At 38.1% G+C, this 16,443-nt stretch overlaps 1 protein-coding gene across 1 annotated transcript; it reads left to right on the forward strand.

Annotated features, from left to right (window-relative positions):
- Positions 1-3,136: 3,136 nt before the first annotated feature.
- LOC114664040 (antimicrobial peptide NK-lysin-like) lies at positions 3,137-10,841 on the forward strand. Its single transcript, XM_028818015.2, has 5 exons — positions 3,137-3,487; positions 4,698-4,759; positions 5,141-5,233; positions 5,809-6,012; positions 10,745-10,841. The coding sequence occupies exons 1-4, from the start codon at positions 3,433-3,435 to the stop codon at positions 5,989-5,991; spliced, it is 393 nt and encodes a 130-aa protein (XP_028673848.1). The 5' UTR covers positions 3,137-3,432; the 3' UTR covers positions 5,992-6,012; positions 10,745-10,841.
- The last annotated feature ends 5,602 nt before the right edge of the window (positions 10,842-16,443 follow it).

The raw sequence follows: 16,443 nt of genomic DNA on the forward strand, positions 1-16,443 counted from the left end.
ACCTGCATGTCTTTGGACTGTGGGAGGAAGCCCATGCAGACACGGGGAGAACATGCAAACTCCACGCAGGGAGGACCCGGGAAATGAACCCGGGTCTCCTTAATGCGAGGCAGCACTGCTACCACCGTGCTGCCCTATATGTTGTGTTTTAGTTTAATTTTAGTTTTACTATATTTGTAATTACTGTATAACATTTGGGCATTATAAGTAGATGAACAGTTGAATTTAATTATATAAACCTCCATGAGTGCACAAATGAGTAAGTACAATCGTTTAAGAGAAGAAAAGGTCATAAATGTAGAACCACCTGCAAAAATAAGTTTGAACCTTTAGGGTCACCAGTGAGAAAAAATGATTCTACACAGCCCTAAACTGTTTTTCTTTTTTAACAAATGGAAGACTTGGTTATTATTTAAACATTATCCTTAGACAAAGATGATGGGGGGAAAAAATGAACATTTTAATTTGCAATAATTATTCAACAAAAAATGAAGAAATATGCCATTTGTATCTTTGGAAAAAGCAAGTCCACCCTTGGCTTTAATAAATAATGTTGCCACCTCAAGTAGGCATTTCCCATAACTGTCTACAAGTCTCTGACATCGACTAGAAAAATGTTTTCCACATTCCTTCATGCAGAATTATTTCAGATGTGCAAAGATTGAGGGGTGCCTCTTGTGCACAGCTCAGTTCAAATCCCTCCACAGCATCTTGATTCGATTCAGATCCAAACTTTGGCTTCGCCATTTAGGAACCCTTCATTATTTTCTTTTCAGGAAATTCCTTGATAGATTTACTGGTATGTTAGGAGTCACTGTCTTGTTGCAAGGTTCACTTTTGGTTGAACTTCGGTCTTCTGACAGATTAGCCTCACGTTATCCTCAAGCACCCTCCTTTACAATGAAGGTGCGGATTCTATGATGGTGAGCTGGGCCCAAGCCAGCAAAGCAGACCCAAATCATAACATTTCCACCACCATTCTTTACAGTTAGTATCAGGTTATTCTGGTCAACTGATGTCCTTGGTTTTTGCTTCTGGTACTGTGGCCAAATAACTCCGTCTTTGCCTCGTCTAGCCAGAGCACGTTGTCCCAGAAGTCCTAGTTTTTGCCCAGGTGTTTATGTGCAATCTTCAGTCTTGCCCTGATGTTTTTTTCTGAACAACAAATGTTTACTCCTGGCTCACCTCCCATGTACAACTAGTTTGTGCAGCCTCTTTCTAATGATAGATACATGCAGTTTGACATCATCAGTGACGAGCTACCTGTAGGTTCTATGATTAAATTCTTGGTTTTTTAGAGACTTCTTTCATCATCTTGTATTTGACTTGTGGGCAGAACTTGCTGGGGTAGCCTGGCCTGGACAAGTTGGAAGTTCTTTAAAATCTCCACTTGTAGATGATTTTCTGGACAATAGAATGTAATATTCCTAATTGTTTGGAGATCTTTTAAACCCTTCCCAGACTGAAAGGCATTTATAACCTCCCTTCTGAAAGCCTCAGAGAGCTCTTTCAATCTAGGCATAGGGATAACACACATCAACAACAAGGTGCACAACAAACCAAATGTCTGAGGTTTAAATAAGATAAGATCCTCTCTAATGATGTTCTAATCATTTGCCCCTGACCTGGTGCACCTGATTCTAATTATGGTATCTGAGGTAGTGATAAATGTAAGGATGTACTTAAAAAACGAAACAGCTGGGATCCCAGTTGGCAACCTCCCAGGCAGACATGCGGTCCAATCCCACCCTCTGGGAAATGTCTATCTGTTGTAGCCTGGTGTTACGTAGGCGTCCCCTTGGCCTAGTCCAGCCGCTCGGGTCAACAACAATAAGGATCCTGCGAGCTGGATCACCTTCAAGGGATTGAGCCACATGGCCATAGCTGACGCTCTGTCACAATGCAGGTAATGTGCCCCATTTGGCACTCAGTCTGCAACCACTCATTCGACACAAAGTCAAACAGTACTCAAAGATTCTCAGAAGAGACTTAGTACCAAAGGAATTCAGTCTTCATCTCAAGTCACTGGACAGCGTCCATGTCTCACAACGGTATAGCAAAACAGGGAGCACCAGGACTCTAAAGACTTGGACCTTTGTCCTTTTGCAAAGATATTGGGAGCGCCACACAACCCTTTTCAATGACCTCATGACCCCCTATGCTCTCCCAATCCATCTACTGACTGCATAGGAAGAGTCACCAGAGACATGAATGTCTGCTGAACTGAAATAAATCTCTCGAGAGGCATTAGAATGATCTAGCATAAACAAAGAAGAAACATAACAATAGAGACAGCAGAAAGGAGAATCCTAAACATATGAGCTCAACAAGCAGAAGCGCAATTAGCTAGAGCATCAACCACAAATAAGTCTGTCTATGAGCATTAATCCTAACTGCAACCAAATATGACACTTTGGGGAAGAAATGCAATTGTGTGTTGAGGCCAATGAGGAGTTTAACCAGGGTGGTAGTGAGATTAGGCTTAACAGAATGGAGGAATCTGACAAAGGATATTTGGGCACATGAAGCCACTTTCAAGAAAAAATTAAATCATGTTGAGGTAATAAAAGATGCAATCAGGTGGCAGCGTCAATAAAATATGTGAACAAACTGAAGAGTCAAATGAAAATGGTGCTTTATGTGAATGTTTTGCAGGAGACATAAATTCAAGCACAGTTAACAAGCAGACTGTTTGAACAAATAGGGAGACTGGGCTTCAGCATGAAGAAAAAGACATGCTGCATCCTTAAGGTGACATCTATTAAACATCTAACCAAAATGAAAAGGGTGTCACAATAAACTACTACAAAACGGGTGAGAGAGAGAAAGGGGAAACCATCTAAAAGCATCTGGAAGAAGGCATTTAAACATGTGGGTTACAACCATGGACAGATGATGTTAATAGATTTACTTTATATCAACTGTTGATCAGACACACCTGCTATCTGTTTCTTCGTGTAAACTGCTGTGCACTTTAAAGTTATTTCATGTAAGACTGAGCATCAAGTCCTTTTTTTGCTTCCTTCAATATACATTATGTCTACTAAAGTGTGACAACAAACCTGAACAAGCCTCTCTAGGGTCTGAGGTCTTCTCCATTCCATCCATCCACCCACCCTTTTTTCTTTTTTCCATTAGTTTGGGCAAATTTCAACTTAAAGGAAACATTTTATTCTCATCGTTTCGCTTTGATGTTCTGATGCCTTCATGCATTGTCATTCTAATTGAGCGCAGAGTGTGAATATCTTGTTGAATATCTGAACTGTGAAGGGTATGGTACATCTAATAAGCTTGAGGTTTCTGTGGTTAAAGATATTTCTGTCTCCGCTATTCCATGCCTTTGGCATATCAGACTTGAGGTATTTGTGGTTTGTTTTGTATCATATAAGAACTGAAGCTTCTGCATCTCAAGCATAATGAACTCAAGCACCGATGATAATGACAATGATTCGCTTTGCGCTGCTTGTTCTTCTTATGATGCCCACAGGTAAGAACTTCATTTGATTATCTCAGTTTCGTGTCTTGTTATAAATTTTCTTTTTCTGCAAGGTTACATCTGCCCAATGAACCAGACAGATCCTAAAAGACCTCCTTTACTCATGTGTGCTTCATCTTCTCATATGAAGACCACATTGTCATATTTTTGTTTCACATTTGTTTTGGTTTTCTAATTGAATACATCTGATTTTATCTTATATCAAATATTTAAATTTATTTGTACAAAATCTCTGAATTTGCAATCGACATATCATTCATTAAATATGCACACTATCTAATTATTAAAATGCCGTAAGTGCAGCCATCTTGTATTTTTGAATGTTTTTTTTAATGCACCTTGGGCCGACGTTGTCAGCGGCAGATAAATTGCTTGCATATAATATTCTCAAAAAGCAATAAAATAAAATCTAGCTGCCAACTAGACTAGAGCAAAACAACCTGAAGTGTAGGGAGCCTGGATGAAATGTGTGTGGGTGGCCACCTTATTATGTGCCCTTATCTAATAAAGTGTGCTATATACTTACAAAAGACTAAAAACATTAGAGTAAAGTCTCATATGGTAAGTAGCCCTGGAGTTAAAGTATTATGCCAGTGACCCTTTGCCCTAACTCACTTACTAAGTTTAGACTCATTTAGGCTCAACCATTTGAACTCATCTTAAGACGTACTTGAAGGGTCATCTCCAGATTCAGTGTTAGAGATGACCCTGCCAAACAGGTTAATAGACCTCATGATTGTCAGATCAGAGGGACATCTGTTGGCTGCTGGAGATATTTCATCCCTGATGGCTCTCTTCTCTTTAAAGTTTCAGACAGACATAGTAGCTTCTGGGCTTTCTGCCTGTTGAAATGGACAGCATGGTCACACTTATCCCATATTGCAGATCTTTGCTACAATCTTCCTACCTGGAAACATTAATTTTGCTTCCTTTTAGTCCCCCAATGTGTCTTCTTCATCTTGGACAATCCTGTGTACCCATTTTGACATTCAGAAAAGCAGTTTGTGGACTTTTGTCTGCCTTTCCTGTGCCTTATACCACATCAGTGTTCCTCCTGCCCCATCTATCTCCATATTCACAGCATCTCAGTAAAGCTGATCTCATGAGAGTTGCACCTTGTTGACACTCACAATTTGTTGCGGATGTAAACTTAATGTCAGTAATACTGCGTAAATCTATTTTTTTGGTTTTCTATCTAAAGTGTCTCTTGAGAAGCTGGCCAATGAAACAAAAGGATATGAAGATGGACCTTTAGAAGAGCTGGTAAGAGCCACCTCTCACTATAATGAATCCTTGTCTCTGAGGTTATTCACTGATGTTATCTCTTTAGAAGTCAACTTATGAATGAACATACCTTCAACAACAACAACCACCTACTCTAAGGCCATAATCTGGGTCTTGGGTACCCTTAGGGTTGGGAGTTTATTGCCATTTGTTGCTCTGACCTCTTATTCATATGTGCTTATTCATCCTGGTGGTAAAAATATCACCTAACATACTGTATGTCCATACAAAATATGAGTAATTTAATTTAGAATTACCAACACAGTATGTAGCACTCCACTTTGTATGTTTTGTATGTTCATACTTCAAGGCCAGATGTAAAGGAGAAACTCTAAGGTAACTGATGTATGTTTACCACAGATGGACAAGAATGCTGTGGACATTTCCTTATGCAAGAAGTGCAAGGAAATGGTGATGAAACTTCAAAAGATTGTGCAACCAGGAGAAAGCAGGGTGAGTGCCTTTTAAAGAAACAACTTGACTGTTTTACACATACAAACACACAGACAACTTAAGTCTGTTTAGGTTGCAAGTCAGTAGCACTGGGTGCAAGGCAGGAAATAGCCCCTGGACAGGGTGCCACTCCATCGCAGGGCACTTACCCACATTAGGCTAAACTGTGGTTGCAAGTTAAGGTAAACTGCTCAACTTAGGGGATGTGGGAAGATAATTGATGCTCATGGAAGAAAACACACACATTCATGGAGAATGCGCAGACTCCACATGAACAATGATCATGCATGAAATTAAATTGCCCTGCTGTAATTCTGGACAAGTCAGTGTGTTTTGAGGTTTATCTTTATTTTTCTGTGGTAAAAAAGGGGCCAATTCTGAAAAAAAAGGCAAGACTGGGTTGTTTTAAGCACTTGTAATCATACTCATTAATGTGGGAGCCGAAAAAACGTGTCCTGTTACCATTTAAGGTGGAAAAACACTTAAAGTTATTTACACCCTTTATTTTACCACAACACTTTCCATAATAAATGCAGCCTATAATATCTTAATGATGTTTACCATTTTCTTTACAGGATCAACTTATTAAAGATATACACAAAGTTTGTGACAAAATGTCGTTTGTCAAACGTATGTGCAAATCTCTGATCAGTAAGTTCCTGGACTACATAGCCAAAACACTGGAGGATGAAAATGCCCCTCAAACTATCTGCCAGAAACTAATGGTCTGCAAGAAGGAGGCCTGGGATTATTATTAAGAAGGAGGTGTAGCTGCTCAGGTTTGTCTTTCTCCTTGTGCTCATTTGTCCTGTATTTGAATGTAGAATGCATAAAAGTATACAGTTCAAATCCCTGACTTACTTAGCCTGACTATAACTCTAGATTGCACACTGAGGCAAATTGTTAAGTTTTGCGACAACATATTACAGTATATATATGGTGCTATAAAAATATTGCTTTACGTTGTTCACGTTTATGGTGACTGTTTTGTCATGGGAGGGTGCTAGAGTGACTCTATTTCCCTTTAGACTCTTTATTGCATAGACCTTTACAGAAAACTCCAAGTTGCATACTTTTAACACAATGTCCAGGTTGACTGCTACTCTAGTTCAGTCTTTACCTATTTCCTTTACATCTGTAACCCCAGACAATCAGACAAAGTACTAGAACAGGGAGGAGAAAGAGTTATGAATTTATTCATGAATTATAGATAATATGCCCAAAATATAACTAGAGTACAAATGTAAGTGTTGGTTAAAATGATGCAACCTGATAATAGGCTACCAGGTGGCTTTCTGCCTTATTATGTTGATTGGTCTCTGGTCTGGCGTGGTCTTTGAATTGAGACAGAGGAATAGCCTGGCCTCCTCCATGGATGGAACAGTGCCGAGGCCTCTCCTCAGGAAGGAAAATGGCAGAGAGAGTAACCTTCTGTATCAGTCTTAATTTAGAGGAATCTTGTGGTTTTTTGAAGGTGTTAAGTGCCAAGTTGTTAATGAAGCACCATTCAGACAGTTGCTGACCTCATCCCTATAGGCAAACTAATCACTCTTATGTATCAGACCTACCACATTGGTGTCATCTGATTGTATTTGTGCTCTGTATTGGTGCACAGTCGGGGGAATATAAGGAATAAAGAAGAGGACTCTGCACGTAGCCCTGTGGAGCTCCGGTGCTGAGTATCAGGGTCGGGTAGTAATGAGTTCCAGGCTTAACAGTTTATCTTTTATAGTACTCATATAGCACTAGGATCTGTGCTAAGTAATTAATATTGTAGCAGTTCAAAAATGAAATAAAAACAGATTTGTGAAACTGAAGCTTGTGTCATTCTCATAAAAATCTGAATGGAACTATTTTAAAATACTTTAAAAGTGTCTTACACATAGAGTTGTCTTCCGTCAATTTTTTATTACTGGTACAGTATCCACTCAATGAAAGAAGTTTTTTATGTATTATCAAAGTATGAGGATGTATGACACAGCATTGCATTGATAAACTGCTGTTTTATATGGACAAAAGTTCATTAAAATGTTCAAACATTATTAATAACCAGTAACAGCGCACTGCACGATAATGTGCCGTGAATACACTTGACTTGAGCATTCATAGTTTTCATCCTCTTTCTCTGTACGTTTAGCATTCGTTTGCTCAGAGGTTGATGCGCTTGCTGCTTCCTGAGCAGATCTTCTTTTCTCCACCCTAGCAGCCTGCTTCTTCTCTTTCTTTCGTCTGCATCTTTTCACATTAAAACTGATTAAGTCAGTGTTTATGTTGCAGTTACTTAGTACGTTTTCCTTAATTTTTCACTTAAGCTGGCACTTAAGTGTTCAATCTGCCTCAAGAATGATTTAAGATATGAAGAGGTAGGGGAAGTGATGGCGAAGGTGGTAGGGATGAGAACGGCATCCGTATGCATGTGTTGCATGGCGCCCTGCTGGCCGCCGCTGAGAGTTGATTCTACAATAAAATAAAAAATAAAAAGAGGAATAACCTTGGAGGTCAATCATCACCCGAAAGCGGATAGTAGACTTCACGTAGTATATGTGTACCAAATTTCAGGTCAGTGGGTCAAACGGTTTGCGAGCTACAGGTGATTTAAAATCCTGGACAGACAAACGAACAGCTATGGTAGCATATTATATATAAAGATAATAATACAGTTTTGTCCAAAACATAAAATGTGATTTCCATGGATAAAATTATGCTACTACTATATTAATTTTTTAAACAATATAAGAAATCACATTTCTTCCACTGAGTATCCATCCATCCTTGAATCTGCTTATCCAGATGGGGGTTGTGAAGGATGGAGTCTGCCTCAGCAGCATAAGACTCAAAACAGAAGCCAACCTCATTCTCTGGATCCAAATGGGACATTTCAAAAATCAAATCAAAATCTTGTTATGTGGAACAAAATTAGCATATAGATGAATTGTGCTTCTTTTTAGGAGAACAGCGCAAGTTCTAGTTAGATTTTAATAGGAAGTGAATGTGGTCGAATTGTAATAAAATGCTTGTGTTTTCAAATGCAGAGACAACTCCTTTGGTTGAGCTGAAGTGTGATTTAGTACATCTGATTTGGAGGTTAGCTGTATATGCTCAACTTTCAACACCAGCACATCCATCCATTTGTGAATTTCCCCTTGGGATTAATAAAGTATCTATCTATCTATCTATCTATCTATCTATCTATCTATCTATCTATCTATCTATCTATCTATCTATCTATCTATCTATCTATCTATCTATCTATCTATCTATCTATCTATCTATCTATCCTCACATTTTCAAAACCAGCATCACAGTCCTGAGCATGGGCCCACTTTCATGAAGGGCCAGTCTGTAATCATCTGTAAACCTAACCTGCATATCTTTAGAGATATGGGAGGAGATCTGGAATAACCAAAGAAAATCAACATACACGCAGGGAGAACAGGCGGACTTCACAAGAATGACAACCACATGTGGACAGAGCTACCCACCATGCCACTGTGCCACCTAGAATACTGTATAGGGGTTGACTATATTGTCAGTTTTGCTGGAGGAAGCGATTGTGTTCTTCTGCAACATTATCAAAGGTGCCTCAAATATAAGAAAAAAACAAAACCGTCTCACTTCTCAAAACCATTGGTACGATATGTAAATTTTAGTAAGCATTTCACCATAAACATTCCCTTAACTTTATGTAATTTAACTATATTTCAATTAGTGTCCTCTTGCAACAAATTATTATATGCAAAGCATGGCACACATTTAATTTTCTTACAGAAAAATAGATTAACTCTGTAGCTTGCAAAAAAAAAATGCAGTAAAGTGCACACTTATGATAGCTACAAAACAGGCAAATGGCTGATGAAGTACAGTGTGTCATGACAATTGATGCTATTTTGAAATTGCTCTTTTTTTAAAAAATAATTGAACATATTTGCTAGTTCATTTTACTGTACACATATATATGTTGCTGTACACATGTTTATAAATAAGTTCATAGTCATCTGCAATGTGAAAAAGGTGAGCAAGAAGGACAAGCAGAAGAAGTCTTTGCCCTGTGATGGACTGTCACCCCGTCAAGGTGTTGCTTCTTCCTTGCACCCTATCCTTGCTGGGATAATAATACATTTTATTTATATAACCCCTTTCCCATGCTCAAAGTGCTTCAAGGAAATTCAAAATTTACACCAAGGAATAAAAAATATTTTTTCTACTTTGTCATAAAACACTAAGTTCTGTGTGTCCAGTCCCTGAGAGCAGTCTGATTGGTCAGTTTGGCTTTGGTGACATGACAAAAGAAGAAGCGCAGAGCCCTCAGCAGCTCACACGTAGGCGCATCAGGTTTGTGCCGCTGCTTTTTAAATTATTTGAAAGTGCCTTTGTTGTGGGTTTTTGCATCACTGCACAAGAGCAAGAACAATTACCAAATAGCTGTTTTAAAACGCAAGTAGCATACCATATCCGAACCGACTTTTCATCTTTGAATACATGCTTAACATTCAGAATCAATGTTCAAAGTGTCATATTATGTGTAATGGCCGTTGGGCACATCATTCTGTTAATATTATGCCGCTGTTTGAGGTAAGCTATTACAGTATTAGGTGGGTTAAAGTATATGTTTTTGATATATATTTTTGCACAATGTGGGGTGCTGACTCCCATTTTATTTGGCTTTATACATTAAAGAGGCAGAGGCTAATAGTTCTCTTGGCAGTGATGCTGCCGTGCAAAACTAAATATTTTTATAGACTTCATAGGTTTGGATGCAAAGACCTTTTTGGGCTCAAGGCAGGAAACATCATCAAGTTCACTTACTCACACACATACACGCACACACACAACTCAGTTTACACTTCACTAGTTTAGAAATGTGGGAGGAAAAAACACACGAGCACACTGTCAGAAGGTCCAGGCTGCACACGGGCATCGATCGGGAGCGGGATTCAAACTGAGAACGCTTCGTCAGTGAGGCGGGTACCCATACAGTATGCATGACATAGTTATTTAAAATGAACTCGGAGTTCGCATCTTCTCCTTTTGTTCCCCTGGATTACCTGTCTAATGACGTGATTTTAGGTGAGCGTGTGGGGGTGCGCATGAGTGAGATTTGTGACTGATTATCGTTCTACTCACGAACGGATCTTGTTAGTAATAAACTGCCTCCACAGCTCCTAGGATACAGAGCCGCTCACTCTGACATTGGTCAGATCTGCGCAGCAATTTCACCAGAAGCCTCTTGCCTTTTGTACATTTCTTGCTGTTTTGTACAAAACTATTTTTTAATTGTAGAATGATTTACGATATGGGCCCTTATAACGTTTTACTGGTTTGCGAAGGATAATATAGAAGCAGAAGATGACGTGCTGTGGATTAATATGTATATTATAGTTTAAATGTAGCTCAAAAGAAAGCAGTCACTGATCTGCTGCATCCAATCAACAAGATATATAGAATGTGTCGCACAGTTGCCGATAGACCACATAGACAACCACACCTAATTTTCTTTCTTTTTTTTTCCAGGTCCACATATATTTGTCAGAAGTCACCAGAAGTATGTGCTTAAGTACACAAAAATTCAACGATGGTGTCATGTATAATAAAGTTTATTTCAATGCCGACAAAAGTGTCATCTTTATAAAAAATGTGTTTTTAAATGATTTATAACTCTTTCGGAGAAACATTGGTCATGTCTTTGTGGAGATTATATGTTCTCCTTGGGTTTACACAAAGTTTGTCTAACTTGTATAACCTATCTCACCTCCCAAATATCTGTTGCTGACCTGCTCCTTCTCACCCTCTTTTTGAGACTCGTCTCCAATACTTGGATTATGCAGTAAAGTAATGATGCGATGTTCACCTAAAAGGCAGATTTCTTTCAAATTAAAAAATGTTTTTGCATTTTTGCACTGCATAAATATTTTTTGTTGTACACTCCAACAAAAATGAACTACAATTTTATGATTCTATAGCAGGAAATGCCAGTGGATTTCACGTCATTGCTTAGAGTTATGCCACTACTGTTAAGTCATCCAGCAGCTTTACAAACTGAGAGTCTCAACATAGTCGATCATTTTCGGCACCAAGATATGTAGGCGTTATCTGATGTAAACTGCTTTTAAATGTTATAGCAAAACCTACACGTAATTTAGGAGACCGCGCAGCTCCACGCATTTAGTAGGGATCTTAACGTATAGTTTTTTTTTTGAAGTTGTGCTTGTGCTTACATGAATCAATCTTTATTTTATTACATCTCAAACTGCAAAGAGCGCCGACAGGTTACCATACTCTGAGGGGTTAACAAGCAGCTTTCTGAATATGTTGCAGCTTCTAGGCTAGCGGTTGGCGAATAAGACATCCATCCATATTGCAACCCGCTGAATCACGGGGGTCTACCGGAGCCAATCCCAGCCAACACGGGGCACAAGGCAGGAACCAATCCTGGGCAAGGTGCCAACCCACCGCAGGACACACACAAACACACCAAGCACACACACTGTAAAAAAATTTTGTCCTTTCTAACTTAAAATTTTCTAGTGACCTGTTGCACTCAAAAATTTTAGTTCACCTAATTAAAGTTGTGTAAATTGATTATTTTGATTTGTGTTGACATCCTTACCATGTTGGCTCAAATAACAATAATAAGTTGTGTCAGTTAAATTTTCGGTACTCATCAGATCAGCTTGTTGTTCTAATTACAAATTCTGTGTTGTATTAAATACTGTTGTTTAGTTTAGTTAACTACAAAGCCAGTATTAAAAAGCAAGCACAACTGTAAATTTTATGCTCTACAAATTAAAACTAATACAGAATTTATTGACTAATACAGGACAAAAACAAAATACTTTCAATATTTTATTGACATATCACTTTAAATTCTTAACATTTATAACTTTGCAGCTGCAATATTACTGTGCATTTAAGCTACACAGAAAGAATGCTTTATGTAAGAGCAGTAGAATGGTGATGGAATCCAGATTTAGAGACTTATTTAGAAAACAAATAAATCAAATAAGACAACAGACCATTTAACAGTCAATTTCATTTAACTAAAACAGTGATCAAAGACTTTTTTTCTCTTCAAAAGCAGGTGCCCAAACTGACAAAATTAACTGGAAGTGTCACACAGAAATTTGTATTATATTTGCAGATAGTTTGTTTTTTAGACATTGCACTCTAGCAGTGTAGTCATTTCCAAGGTACTGGAACACTTTCTGGACCACCACAAATGTGTATTTAAGGTTCTTGCGATAGTTCATGTTAAAAGCATAAAGTGAGCAAAACAGGACTGTAAAGGCATTTGTAAAGTTTCCCAGGTTCTCCATAACCACCTCCTCTTCAAGGACAATTACAACATTTACTGCACTGCACAGCAATCTTGAAGGGACGCCATTCCTGACCAGCTCTAAAATTCCCATCGTAATGTTCCTTGCAGAATTCTACAAAAGACATGAAATGAAATAAGACACTTCATAAAAATGACCGTTGTCATGAGTATCACATAAACTGTAACAAGATATCAAGGTCTGCGTATATTAATGCAAGTTACACCCCTATAAAATGTCAAACTGATGCACCACAAAATGAGGAAAGCAAATTACCAGGATGTTTTTGAAATTGAGGCCAGCTCTTGTAGGTAGAAGGGAAGACTCAGAAGAACAGTGTCTCTCCTGTCCGCTGTTAAGTCTGCGGTCTGTGAAAGAAAAGAACAACAAAACCAACACAAGATAAGGTCAATGAATGGAGGAAAAAGCGATTGCTTAGCTTATGATACACAGATAATACTAAGCTGAAGCTAAAAAGAAAAATCTAGATTACTCTGAAGTTGATAAATTGGTATAATTACTTTAGATACGTTATCTACCTGTATATCCTGTTTTTCTAGTAGATTCTCCATTTCCTCTTGAGCTCTGTACATCATAAGCAAGCCCACAGTAGAACTGGCCAGAGATGTTAGGAGTAACTTCATGATCAGCGCAGGTTATGCGTAGAAATTCTGCATAAACCAATGTGTAAGCAAGACAGCGAGTGAGGACTGAGTTAATAAACTTCAGAAACAAACCAAGGGTGTTTAAGACATTAAAGTGACATGTAAAATTTAATACTTACCTGTTCTTCAACAAAAAGCCCTGGCCATCGTTGTTCAATTGTGTATAACATTGGCTGATCCTGTTGCATGGAAAATTTACAATAGCAACACTGCATTGACTTTTGTTGAGAATTAAACATCTAAAATAAAAACACGACCAAAACAAAAAGTTATGTATTTAGGAGATTTTCAAACAGTAAATTTACATATAAAGACTCAAACTAAAACATAATGGTGCTTACATGAATCTGATCACTGACAGAGAATGTTATAAATTAAAGTGAAAGTTCACCCTGGGCAGACATACCCAGTGTTAAATTCAAACTGGATAATGCATCCAACTGGAGTACTGCATAGATGTGTTACAATGTGCTGAGAATGTTATACATATCATTAATAACATTAATTGATTAGAAAGTTATTCTTAATAAAGCAAATATAAATATTAATCAACTTCTATACAAAGTAATGTCAGATCTGCTAGCTATATAACAAAGTAAGGTAAACTCTGTACCAAATGATTATTAATACCCAAACTTTCACTAAAAGAATAACAAAATGCATAATCTTAACTATACTGTTTGTTAGTTGATTGGTTTATTAAATGGAGAGAAAAAATGAAATGGGAAAAGCTTCCAAGGCATGCCTCAGTTGTCACACTGTGCAAGGATAAAAATAATATGTGTAAAGCCAACCACCTAGTTTTAAAATTGTAATTACCACAACATAAGTGTTATCAATAGATAGGCAATTGCATTAATGCATGTGCGTATGTGTATTATACAAGTTATGTGTGTATATATATATATATATATATATATATATATATATATATGTATGTATGTATGTATGTATGTATGTATGTATGTATGTATGTATGTATGTATGTATGTACAGTGGTGTGAAAAACTATTTGCCCCCTTCCTGATTTCTTATTCTTTTGCATGTTTGTCACACAAAATGTTTCTGATCATCAAACACATTTAACCATTAGTCAAATATAACACAAGTAAACACAAAATGCAGTTTTTAAATGGTGGTTTTTATTATTTAGGGAGAAAAAAAATCCAAACCTACATGGCCCTGTGTGAAAAAGTAATTGCCCCCTTGTTAAAAAATAACCTAACTGTGGTGTATCACACCTGAGTTCAATTTCCATAGCCACCCCCCAGGCCTGATTACTGCCACACCTGTTTCAATCAAGAAATCACTTAAATAGGAGCTGCCTGACACAGAGAAGTAGACCAAAAGCACCTCAAAAGATAGACATCATGCCAAGATCCAAAGAAATTCAGGAACAAATGAGAACAGAAGTAATTGAGATCTATCAGTCTGGTAAAGGTTATAAAGCCATTTCTAAAGCTTTGGGACTCCAGCGAACCACAGTGAGAGCCATTATCCACAAATGGCAAAAACATGGAACAGTGGTGAACCTTCCCAGGAGTGGCCGGCCGACCAAAATTACCCCAAGAGCACAGAGACGACTCATCCGAGAGGTCACAAAAGACCCCAGGACAACGTCTAAAGAACTGCAGGCCTCACTCGCCCTCAATTAAGGTCAGTGTTCACGACTCCACCATAAGAAAGAGACTGGGCAAAAACAGCCTGCATGGCAGATTTCCAAGACGCAAAACCACTGTTAAGCAAAAAGAACATTAGGGCTCGTCTCAATTTTGCTAAGAAACATCTCAATGATTGCCAAGACTTTTGGGAAAATACCTTGTGGACTGATGAGTCAAAAGTTGAACTTTTTAGAAGGCAAATGTCCTGTTACATCTGGCGTAAAAGGAACACAGCATTTCAGAAAAAGAACATCATACCAACAGTAAAATATGGTGGTGGTAGTGTGATGGTCTGGGGTTGTTTTGCTGCTTCAGGACCTGGAAGGCTTGCTGTGATAGATGGAACCATGAATTCTACTGTCTACCAAAAAATCCTGAAGGAGAATGTCCGGCCATCTGTTCGTCAACTCAAGCTGAAGCGATCTTGGGTGCTGCAACAGGACAATGACCCAAAACACACACCAGCAAATCCACCTCTGAATGGCTGAAGAAAAACAAAATGAAGACTTTGGAGTGGCCTAGTCAAAGTCCTGACCTGAATCCAATTGAGATGCTATGGCATGACCTTAAAAAGGCGGTTCATGCTAGAAAACCCTCAAATAAAGCTGAATTACAACAATTTTGCAAAGATGAGTGGGCCAAAATTCCTCCAAAGCGCTGTAAAAGACTCATTGCAAGTTATTGCAAATGCTTGATTGCAGTTATTGCTGCTAAGGGTGGCCCAACCAGTTATTAGGTTCAGGGGGCAATTACTTTTTCACACAGGGCCATGTAGGTATGGATTTTTTTTTCTCCCTAAATAATAAAAACCACCATTTAAAAACTGCATTTTGTGTTTACTTGTGTTATATTTGACTAATGGTTAAATGTGTTTGATGATCAGAAACATTTTGTGTGACAAACATGCAAAAGAATAAGAAATCAGGAAGGGGGCAAATAGTTTTTCACACCACTGTATATATATATATATGTATGTATGTATGTATGTATGTATGTATGTATGTATATATATATATATATATATATATATATATATAATATATGTGTGTGTGTGTGTGTGTATTTATTACTGTTGTATCATCTATTTACAGTTGTGCTATCTAAAATACATGTTGTTTTCTGTGTCTTTTTGCTTTTTGATGTTGGTGGGCTTATGTGTTTTCATGTGCTCTTCAGCTTAAGTTTGCTGGTCATTTGCCTTATGCAGAAGTTGTGTTAAGTAAGCCATGTGAAGTGTGTTTTGGTGTAGGAGCTCTGCCACTACTTTGACATTCATGACGATACTTCGGGGGAAGATGAAATATTGAGCGTGTACTTAATATGCACTAACTACGTTTTCCATTGCGGTTTTTTTTAAAGCACGCTACCTGCCTCACTTGTTCAAACTGAGGAATCAGAGATGATAGATCTGTATAAGTAGCAGGCGTAGGGTCACCACTTTTCCTCCAAAGTGCCAACAAAGCACGCGTGCAATCGGCAGGATACATAAAATGCTAGTTTCACTGCATTTCACATCTGAACACGCATCCTCCACGGTGACAGAATGAACCTTACAACAGGACTGGCGTGTT

Source organism: Erpetoichthys calabaricus, chromosome 13 (genome assembly GCF_900747795.2).
Source record: "Erpetoichthys calabaricus chromosome 13, fErpCal1.3, whole genome shotgun sequence".
Taxonomy (NCBI): domain Eukaryota; kingdom Metazoa; phylum Chordata; class Cladistia; order Polypteriformes; family Polypteridae; genus Erpetoichthys; species Erpetoichthys calabaricus.